At 50.0% G+C, this 11413-nt stretch overlaps 1 protein-coding gene across 5 annotated transcripts in view; it reads right to left on the bottom strand.

Moving 5' to 3' along the window:
- Positions 1-3906: 3906 nt before the first annotated feature.
- Vti1a (vesicle transport through interaction with t-SNAREs 1A) overlaps positions 3907-11413 on the bottom strand; it is a 306907-nt gene continuing 299400 nt past the window's right edge. For 2 of the 5 annotated variants that reach the window (XM_029537740.1, XM_021195954.1), the window contains one exon: positions 3907-7517. Coding sequence is in view for 3 of the 5 variants with exons in the window: in XM_021195929.1 (XP_021051588.1) it covers positions 7424-7517 (94 nt within the window). In the remaining 2 variants the exon portion in view is untranslated. The remainder of the gene's footprint in view (positions 7518-11413) is intronic. The other 3 variants (XM_021195929.1, XM_029537724.1, XM_021195937.1) reach the window with 3 other exon arrangements.

Below are 11413 nucleotides of genomic sequence, written 5' to 3'. Positions count from 1 at the left end.
CCACTCTGCAACTTTTTTCTCTTTTATGATATTTTGGGCTTCTGTTGCCTGCCAAGTCAAACCTTTTTCATAAAAAAGACCCCACCCTCCAAGTCAGCCATTCCTGTCCCCCTTTCAAGGGCTGTCCTTGGTGTAGAAGCAGTGACGATGGGGACCTACCCACCTGCACACGAAGAGGATCCCTGCTTGCCTCCTCTTGGATCTTTGCAAATGTGGTCATGGAAGTGACACAGAGGAAGAAAGCCCGATGTTGCATGTTGAATGTGCTTTGCCATGTAGCTCATGGGGATGGGTGGTATATATCGGGCACACTGGCAAAGGCAGCGAGGGCAGTGGCTTCTCCATGACACTTCAGGATCCTGAGACTGAGGTCTATCTGAGATCAGAAAGCAAACTGGGATGCAGGGAGGGAGCCTTCAGACCTCTAACCTGGAACAGAGAGGCTCTCGGACTTCCCCTTAAACCTATGTCTGGGGGGCCTGGCACATAGTAGGTGCTTATAAATATTCATGGACCAGATGAGTAAATCTGATTACAGTTCTCCTTTGAACAGAGAGAGGGGACCAGGAAGAAGATCCTTGGAACCACCCGGTTTTCCTCACTCTAATACGTCGTCCCCTTTCCTCAGAAATGCTGCTTCAGGTGACAGCCAAGTCGTCCAAGTTGAGCATGGCCGGGTCTCCTGAGGACAAGGCATCCTGGGCTGTGTCGGAGTCCACTCAGCATAAGCAATCCATTCTGAGTCTTTCTCCACGTGTTCATCTGCACAACCCAGAGGCCTGGGACTTCTCGGACCCTGAGGCTGGACAAGCTGATGGAGGGACCTGATGCCAGACCCCAGGGCGACCTACCCTAACCCCTGAGCTCACTTTCCACCTTTCTCATGAGGACTGCCAGAGAACCCACACCCCTCACTCCTTGGTAGAGTCTGTCCTTAGACTCCATGTCTCCTTGGCCAAGAGTATAGGTCTCTGTGACCCTCTAGGGCAAGACTCTATAACTCTGTGACTCTATAACCCTGAGGGGCTGAGATAGAAGCGTCAGGGCTCAGGGCATCGGCCATATCTCACCTCACACTGTGGACACCCCAAATGGGTCAGATGTCAAGGGAGGGGCAGACATCTTAACCAGAGGAACCGGTTGGTGCAGTCAAGGCCCCCTAGGGAAGCTGAATCTCCCTTTTCCCATCATTCTAAGCCAGAACCCAAAGGTCAGAGGTGAAAGGAAGACCGTCAGGGTGTTCCCATACATGTGCCTCGCTGACCTCGAAGTGCCATGTCCCTCAAGGGTGGAAGGCCTTGGGGCTTTCTTACAGAGGAGCCATGTAACCAGGGCAGGGGAGGTGGAGAGGTCACCAGGGAGACTCTGTAATGTATGTGTGGTGCTTGGCCCAACACAGGGCCTTCTTCAGTTGGCTAAGGATGCCTCTGTGGCCTGGGCCCGTGGCAGAACCTTGTGGAGAGATGCTGGGGCCTGAGGAGGTGTTCATTCTCAACTCTGTGGGGGCTCCCCAGAAACAAACAAACAAAAATCTGTTTCTCCCTAACAAGTGCGTTTTGTGGCAAAGTCAAGTGAAAACAGGAAACTTTGGGGCATGGAAACTGTGCTGAGCTATGGGAAGCGCCGGGGCTCCCTCCACCCCACCTTCCTGGCTCCTCCTCAACACACCTTGGGGAGGCCCTGGGAAGAGTGAGGATGATGTCCAGCGAGGTCCTGCCCGCAGGAAAAGCCCAGGCAGCCCCCAGTGGATGTGCGGGCTGCAGATCAATACTGAGCAGAGGCAGCTTTGCTCTTCCCTGGCTCCCCAGCTATTATTCATGCCAAAGGGCCTTGTTTGGATGAAGGGAAGGAGGGGTGGGAATTCACAAATTCACAGGCCCTCGTTCTGCCTGTAGCTGGTTCCCCCTCAACTGGATGCCCCCCCTTATTTATGTAGCACCAGTACAGAGGTGATTTAGAAGACGGGACAACCCCCAACCCCATGTGAGCCCAGAGCCAGGGAGGATGGGGATGGTATAGGTGAGGTGATCAGGGATCCCTAGTGTCCCTTCACTGGCTCCTCTTGAGGAAAGGCACGGAAGGGCCCAGAGTGGCTGACTCTCTTGCTCTTGTCTGAGCTGAGCCCACTGCCCCATACCCTGGCTGGATCTCTCAGTTCACTCTCTAGTCCTTTGCTCCGAGCTCCACCCTCCCATTTTGTTTTGGCCATTTGCCTCTGGTAAGCTGGCCCTGACTGGAACCATAAGAGAGAGGGCTGGCCACAGAGGGAAGGGTGCCCTGGATGCCTGGGCTCCAGGAACACACTTGTCTCCTGTCTGGGCTGGATGCTCCCGGCCATCCTCGACCATCACCCATCTTGGTGCAGTGCCTATTTGCTTCAGATCTGTATGGATCAGCTCACCACCCTTCCTTGGCCCAATCACATTACATGGACAGCTTAGCTGGTGGCACTGTGGGGGACCTGATGCAGCCCAGGCAAGGGACAGAAATATAAGCCTTGGGTCAGGTTAAAATCAGCAGGTCACAGCACAGGGTGAGGTCAGGACAGAGGACAGTTTCCTGTCTCAGGCGGTACCTTTCCACTGGGGGTGGCTTACCACACCATCTTCCTCCCCACTGGGAAAATGGTTCTAGCTTGTCTTCTGATGAGGCATGGAGGTCCCTGTAAGGGAGGTGAGTTGTCACGTGACTAGTGTGGACTGGCCGCTATGTCTACATCCGAAGTGATCAAGTGGATCTGAGAGGAGGGCTTATGCCTGCTCGGCCAGCACACGACTACTGCAGGACACATCTGTCCTGGGTGAGAGATGCTCAGACCTATAGTACCTAGCAAAGAGCACACTCATCATGAGGGATGGGGCTGGAGGTACTCCATTACATGATGGGGAAAACGTACTCTGGTCTCCGTCTTTACCAGAGCACCCCAGTCCTGAAGGCTGTGGCTTCCATGTTATGTAAAGTAAACAAATGAACTGTGGACCAGATATAGCAGGGATGTGGCAGAGGACTGACTTCTGATTTCAGAAATGAACTGTGGACCAGATATAGCAGGGATGTGGCAGAGGACTGACTTCTGATTTCAGGTGGCCATGGTAGGGCTTTGTTCTCTCTGGCCCCTTGAGGTTGCAGCCCGTGGAAAGGCCGATCAATTCACTGATGGCAAGCCCCAGAAGGGAAAAGGGTAGAAGGTCAGCACGCACACGGGACAGCAGTCCGCGCACAGGACGGCTCCCGTCGCCCGTTAGGGAAGCTTGGGTTGTAATGAGCTCCGGCTGACTACAGAGGCTGGAAACGCCCAGCACACCTTCCTGTGCCAGCAAGCCAGACCCACGGCTGTCTTTAGGCCTTTCCTGCCTGCCCACACTGAGGACCAGTCTCTCCCAACCACACTCTGTGCTCAAGGGCAAGGCAAGTGGCCCTCGGGCTGGGGACTTCCTTTCAAGGCAGCCTGGGCGGCAAAGTCCCGGGCTGTGGGCCTCTCCAGGTGACATTTTGCCACCTCTGTTCCCAAGCCTAGCACCCGGAGAGGCTAATCAGTTCACGGCTAAGTGATGAGGAAATCATCTCTGTCCTCGATTCTCCACTACGTAGACAAACTACGATAAATATTTATGACGGGGAATTTTATTATTTAAAAATTCCCCTCTAAATTTCCAGTAAGTCCATCGAAGAATGCCTGCCAAACAGGTTGCAAATTAAGAACAATTATTTTTCTCTTCCGCATTTGAATGTAACTTAGAGCTGAAGTCATTGAAGGGGGTTAACATCAACCTTAATTAAATATTAAAGTGTGCCTGTACCTGCTGGTATTGTTGCCCCTTCGAATAAGATATAACCTATTTTTGACAAGTTTTCATCTTTCTCTGTGGAAGACACTACATGAAACCAAATCAGTGGCAAAGAGGAGAGTAATGAATAATCTATTTCATATTCCAACAGTACCCAGGGCTCGGAGTGGAAAAAATATTCAGTCAGATGATGGCAAGAGGCTGCTGGGGTACCACATGACACAGCTAATGTTTAAATAATAATAATAAAAAAAGCGATAAACAAATCATTAGCCCTTAACAGTTGTTTAATGCAATTTGTTAATGAACGTAATGGCGGGGACTGATAATGAAAGACAATAAAACCGTCTAAACAGGCGCCAAGTCGCTGGCCGTGCGCAATTATTTCCTTGTCAAGTTTTTATGATTTAATGAGCCCCTCTGGGACTGACGGCTGTCAGTCAGTCGTGACTTTTTGACACCATTACAACTTCAAATACAGCAGCAGGCAGGCTGTTTTCCTCGGATTTGAAATACTGAAATGATCTGACAGTTTTAAAGAAAAGATGTGCAAAAGAGAGAGAGAGAGAGAGAGAGAGAGAGAGGGAGAGGGAGAGAAAGACAGTGGCTCATCTTCCTTTCTCTCCCTCCTCCCTTCTTCCACGAGTTGGTAATCTCTGGATGCTGTTTGGTAATGAAAACCCAATCACGGAGGTCATTATCTGATGAGGTTTTTGGAGCAGGCAGGCTTTTCCCCCTCTTTATTTCTTTACTTAATGATAACCCTCAATGGGCTCGCCCCGCATGGGACGGCCGGAGCCGCACAATTTTGTTCACCATTAATTTCAGCCTTTGAAGCTCAGGGCTCAGAGGCAGTAGCAAAGCAAACCCCCCACCAAGCTGGTTCCAAAATAAGACAATCCAGCCAGCCTGAAAGAGAATCGCAAATGCCCGCAGCCCAGGCCTGCCCGCTGACGTCAGGCGCGCTGCATCTGTAGGCATCCGCCTTCAACACGAAACATTTAAAACTCTTTACAACTTAAGAGACTTTAATTAAATTGCTTTTGATTCTGGAGCAGGGTTGCTTCCGCTTTATTTATGCCGTCAGAGAAACTGTTTAGTCTGCATGAATTTTATATGGTGAGGGCTTCCTCCTCCCCATGCCGTCATTTCGCCCCCCACCTCCCACACACTTTTAAACAAAGGCTCCCGACTTTCACAAATGCTCAACAACCAAGGTCTACATAATAAGAACCTAGAACCTTCCACACAGAGACACCTGCTTCAGAGCTGTGTGCTTTCTCCCTTCCATGGTGGGGAGGGAGGTAGGGAGGGTATCACCCTGGCCTAGGGCTCTTCCATGTTCTTCTTCCCATGACATCAGGAGGCCAGAGGGCCGACCAGGGACATTGGTGGGCCTGGCCTGAATGGGGTGTCCACTATCCAGGGGATGTGATGGAGCTGTTAGGCCGAGGGCTGTAGTCACAGATTTCCACTCCCACGGTTGAGCTGGGCCAACATCACTGGCGATAGCAAAGCAAGCGCCAGGCGGAGAGCTGTGAAAGCTGAGTGGCAGATGCCTCCCTCCCTTCTCATTTCATCAGCTTCGGCATGGACACGGGTTCCGGTGCACTACTTAGGGGCCAGCAAGAGCCAGTGCTCAGCTTCAGCCTGCATTTTAGGTGGCCTTGGGAAGATGTGACTTGGGAGGACGGAGGAAGGTGGGAGAGACAGCTCAGGACTCAGGTCTACTCTTAACTGAGAACCAGTATTTCCAAAGAGGCCACCGAGGCCTTGATCTCCTTCACCAGCATCAATACTGCAAACTGAGGTTGTCTCCTTGCTTTTTAATGGTTTCTTTGATACATTTAGGATCTCCAGAATTCAGTTATCAGGATTAAAGGTTCTCGCTGAGCTTTAGCTGACAGGAAAGGCAGCACAGCTTCCGGTCTGTCTCCTCTGCTGTCCTACTTTGTTCAGCCCAAACCCACGCCATCCTTCCAAAACTGAGACTACACCTTTATTTACACAATAATAAATAATTCATCTGAACACATATAGGCCCTGCCTGTTTCCACAGGCACAAGTCCTCTGGTGGATTTTGTATTTCTTCTCAACTCTATATTGGTTCTCTTCTGAGTGGTGTGTGTGTATGTGTGTGTGTGTGTGTGTGTGTGTGTGTGTGTGAGCGTGTGTGTATATGTGTGTGGTGGGAGATCAACTGCAGCATGATCTTATTCCATGAGCACAGGTGGTTAGCATTTTTTTATGAAGAGAGCAGGTTGGCTTTTCAAGAATTCAAAGCTGCCAATTATATTAAAAATCGTGCGTGCAGCCCTGCAATAGCCTACCAAGTCTTAAGAAGAACACATTTGCTTCATGACTAGAGGGGAAATGACCTCAGCTTGGGAACTTTTAAGCCTGATCACAAATGAACTAATTTTGAACACAATTTCCAGTTACCCCAGACAAAAAGAAAGGGAAGAAAATGATGGAGTGTGTTAGAGGTTTGAATGCATGGAGAACCGAGGCAGGCTTTGCAAAATGGTTGTCTCTAAAAATGAGTGGTTCTTGGGTAGCTGTCTGCAATTCCTCATTCTTTGAAAAAGGCTGGTGGACACTCCCCACAGAGGGTCTCTGTTTACTTGCTTGTTTGTGTTTTCCTAGTGGTACCGCCCATTTTTTTCCCACATTGCACACGTCACAGCAGCACACCCTGCTTATGCTCTCTTTCCATACTGCACGGGATGTGGCAAGAACCTTCTCTGGCCTTTTGCTTATATGAGGGCTGCTGTTGACTGAGCTCATATTAAAACTGAGAAGATACAGGAACAGGCCAGGGGAGATGTGGTCACAATTAACTTCTGTGCCAATTCTCACGCTGCCAGCAAGTTCTGGGGAGAATGGCTTTTGGGGAAGACGAGGGAATATTTGTTGCCAGTAACCAAAGTTGGGAAAAATAGGCATTGAGCAGCTTCAGCAAAAACCAAAAAACAAACCTCTTGGGCAAAATATACATACACATGTGTGTGGGCAAAATATACATACACATATATATGTATGCAATAAAAATCCAGGGAAAGGGCCAAGTCACTCTGGACAAGAGACAGTAAACCTGCCCTGTTGCAATGAAGTTGCATGGGCAGGATGGCCGAACTCATTATGCTGGGAAAGGGCGAGGCTGACCTGGAGCCGCTCACTGGCTCTGGCCTCTGATTTTTCTGGCGTTTTATCCAAGGACAGCACAGAAGGACTGTCTGGTAAAGAGAGGTACGTGACACAAAGAAGCTACTGTGACTGAATCATCACGGCCTCTCTCAGACCGTGACCCCAGGCATGTCCACAAGGCAAGAAAGGATGTTACCAAAGCTATTTTGGACAGCAGATGAAGTTACCTAAAGGCAAATAAGCATTCACCTTTACCTATAAAAAATGACATATCTGGGCAAAGACCAACCTCAGGAAGGAAACCAACCCACATGCAGACAGGAATAGAAAGATGCTTTTACACTCTCTGCACTCAGCTCAACAGTGGTAAGGGAGAGACAGAGGGTCACTCGGGGCCTGTCAGCACGAAAGAATGATTCATGTGACCATTTTGTCTTAATTACTCGGAACAAGCCAAGATCACTGCTTATCAAGGGGGAGCAGATGCATCAGTGTCCTCTGACGAAAAATGTGATGGCCGTCAGGATGGCGATGACCACGATGATCCCCAAGATGACGAGCAGGATACGGTTCTGGATGATTCTGTGGGAGACAGAAGAAAAGACGCACATGGATGAGTGAGTGGTACTCTGCCAAACACTGCCAAGCCAAGCTGGCTAAAGAAACCACAGCCTGTGAGTATGCGCACACACTCAGCCACATACACACACATACACATAGACAGACAGACAGACAGACAGACAGACACACACACACACACACACACACACAGGGAGAGAGAGAGATGCCAGTTCTATGAACAACTCCATGGGGCTTGCACTCAGAGAATGCTTACCAGAAAGCTAAGGGAGTCACAGGTTTTCTTGGATTTGGGTACCATGTAGCCTCCTTAAGTGATCAAGGGCCCAGTGTGAGCATCTCTTTTTAATTTAGAATGTGAGACAAGCCTTACTCTTTTTTTCTCCCCCAGTGTTTCCCATGAAAGGAGAAGACTCCCAAGGAAACATGTCAGTGCAGTACTTACCTGAACAAAAATACCCCAGGAAAAGTGAGAGAGACTTAGCAGGGAGAGGACAGAATTAAGAAGCAAGTGTCAAACTTGCAGCTCAGGTTGTGAGGCCGTCACCTGTCAGCATGGCTCGTGGCTTCGTCAAGCCAGGAGGAAATGTTACATATGCTCCCCAGTGCAAAAAAGATGGAAATGAGAGCTAAGGGAACATCCTCAAGGTGCCTGGCGAGCCGCTGTGGGTAGGCCCTTGAGGGGCTGCTGGTCCCTCGGTCTAGCCCTGCAGATGCTGACCTCACAGGGATAAGCAGAAGACACACACTCTGGATGCCTGCAGCGCGCTTCCGCTGAAGTGATTTCATAATTTGTTACCTCATTCAGAGAAAAGAGGTCGCACACCACAATGCTTTGTTGAATCTTTCAAAGGGAACCTGGGTCAAACAGCCTCGCCCACGCTTGCTCGCTGCTCTTACAGAGCACACGGAAATAGAAACCCAAAGAGGCTGGCCGTCTAGCCGGCTGCCCACCCAGCTTCAAGCCTGCAGCAACTCCATCCCACCTACCCAGAGACACATGCGGAGTTCTGTGACCTCCTTACGCACATGGGACCCTGGACAGGGTCTTCCACCGGGAGAGGCGTGTGGAGCCGAGTCAAGCCTCCACTTGGGTCCCTGCGGCCCGGAATGGAGGATGACATCAGGAGGATGACATCAGGATGCTGTTTTGGAGGCAACCGTCCCTCCCACCCTTCCTTCTTCACGGGTGGATGAATACCATCCCATTAGAGTGGTCCATTCCCTTGTGGCCCCTAACAGGACTGGTTCCCTCTCTTCCTGACAGGTTACAAAATGATCACCATTTGCTGACACATCTTCCGCAAAGCTGCCTGAGTAGCCATGTCCGCTCCTCCCGTGGAGATGAATGGTGTGCTCTGTCCTCATTTATCATAGGAGGCTCCGTGAAGAGGTGTCTTGTTCATCTCTTCTCGTCCCACTAGAAAGCCTGTGCCCGGCACTAATTCTTCTGTGATGACAGCTAATTCAGACTTAACAGGCCATATTCACCCAGGAGGCAGGAAGCCATCTCTGTCCCACTCAGTAAGTAAATAAGAATAGGGTTCCAGTTTATTAAAGTGAAGCTAATTAGGAACGCTGGCTGAACCTACTTAGGCATCCTTTTACATTCAAGTTGGTTTTTCTCCTTTTCTCTGGGAGGGAGACAAGTCTTTGGAATGGTCCCCTCAGCTCCCATTTGCTGAGGTCACTGTTCAGACCCTGTTTACCACACGTGTCAGATTTACAAAAGAAATCAGTAAACCGAATCCCAGCAGTAAAGCAGATTCAAAGCATGAAACGTTAAAGGTTCTGCCCTAGTAACCTGACGTGGTGTGTAACTCTTAGTGTGGTAGTGTGTCCCACCCACAGTGTGGGATGAGGGCCGCAAGTGTCCGATGGACAGGCAGGATGGGTAACTATGGACATTACTGGTTTAGTCTGGAACATGGTAATAGAGTAAGCACACCGGGGTCCCCAAGTCCCTGCCTAGTGCAGCCATGCCCACTGGCACCCTTGTCACCACGCCCCTGCGGCTCTGAACGATCTGTTTGTAGTGATCACTGTAGAATTCATCTCTGAAGCTTGGGTATCATGCTGTAGATGTGCCTGGCACTTGGGAGCAGGACAGAGAACTAACTTTCTAGGGACTGTGACAACCGAGCATGGCCCTGGTCAGTGTAATCAGCCCATCTTAGGAAGATTACAGAAGAGATCTGGGCAAATTCCCTTGGCACAAAAGGTAAGGGTAGGGAAGGATGGAGGTCAATGTTGAAATGAGACCTAAAGATGGAGCTACGCGCTACAGTGCCTCCTCAGAGCAGCACTGGCTTTTCTCCCAGAAGGAAGAGGAATGATTGGCCACCCGGGCTCCTGAGTGTGCGCCGGTGGAAAACATCGGTGCTACTACAGAAAGGGATGCCAGACATTTGAGATAAAGGGCAGAGGGCAGAAGGATTTAGAACAAGAGAGGCCAGGCCATCAGTCTAGCTTTGGACTGTGAAGTGCTTCAGCAAATGTGTCTCTCCAGGGATAGAAAATGACCCACCTGAGTGGACAGGGCTGTCCCAGAAGGGAGAGGGGCTGGCAGTGGCAGACCCTAGCTGTGAGGAAGCTTGGGGAACAGCCACTGCCCATTGCTGCTGGGCAATCCTGGTCGCTCTGGGCAACAGAACTGAATGCACACTTGTAGAGTTGGGAGCAATCAGAAGAGCCAGCCAGGTCAAGGAACTCTGCTAGTGAGCCAGAAAAGAACTTTGGGGGCAGCCCCAAGTAACTTGCTGTTAACTCTGAGTAAGGGGCCTTGATGTTTCACCAGGCCAGCAGCAAACAGTCTTAATATCCCTCTTGAAAATGCAAAGTGTGTTTACCCAGTAAATAATTTAAGAAAGAGTATACACTTGAAAGAAGACGTCCACTGAACCAGCCAGGCTAAATCGCCTCCAGGCAGAAACTTGTGCATCTGCACGCTGCATTTTATCAAGTGAGCACACTGTGGCTTTAAAAGAATGCAGAGGCAAATTAAAAGGAATGTGGGCTTGAAACATCAAGAATTCTCCAAGTTTACATTATGAATCACAGTGCTGTTGATATAAGATGAATTAACCATTTACTTTGAGGTTAAACTCACACAGTATTATTGAAAACACTGATCCTTCTGTGGAACCCGGGGAGCAGTTAATCTTCCATTGCCCGTCTCCTCCCCTTCTGGAAACTGCTCCTGTGTGTGGCATGCAGAATCACAGAAGGCTGGTTCACGTGAAGGAGGCAGGTGGCTCCCTTATCTCCTTCTGCGTGAGGGGCACGGGGACTGTACCACCGAGGACACTCTTCAGGGCGCTTCTTGAGGTGTCCAGCACTCACTGCCCTGACCTGGTCCTTGGTGTTGCGCATTATTAGCATGGCACGCAGTTGACTTTCGGTGCTCCATCCTCTAGTGGGCTTCCCATCTCCATATTTAGATGTAGAGCCTGAACGGTCCAGAGACTGCAGGGACAGGACACAGGACCTGCACTCCAGGGACATCACCTGGACGGTCACTGCCCTGTGGCATCTCCTGGGTCCACAGGAGATTTGTTCAAAGGTGGTAGGTGTGGGGACTGCTTGTTACTGCGGCATAACAACTGCCCCTCTCAGTCAAGGGGAGGGGCCGCCTAGGCCAGTGAAGCTTGGGGTGCACATGGCCCAGCAGCCATGGTCTAACGATGGCTTGTAACACCTTCCTTGATTGGACAGTGTGGATTGTTTTTTAATATTTCACGCTACACCTGGTGATTCATTTATTGTTTCTTTATCCTCAAAGGTTGGTTTTTAAATATAGATATTAAAATCACATTGTTCACTTATGTATTTGCTTACTTGTGTGCACGCCACCGTGTCCGTGTGGAGCCCATGTGTGCACGCCACTGTGTCCATGTGGA

This window comes from Mus pahari, chromosome 1 (assembly GCF_900095145.1).
Source record: "Mus pahari chromosome 1, PAHARI_EIJ_v1.1, whole genome shotgun sequence".
In the NCBI taxonomy this organism is placed as follows: Eukaryota; Metazoa; Chordata; class Mammalia; order Rodentia; family Muridae; genus Mus; species Mus pahari.
The sequence above is the reverse complement of the archived record's forward strand: the minus strand, read 5'-3'. Positions and strand labels throughout refer to the sequence as shown.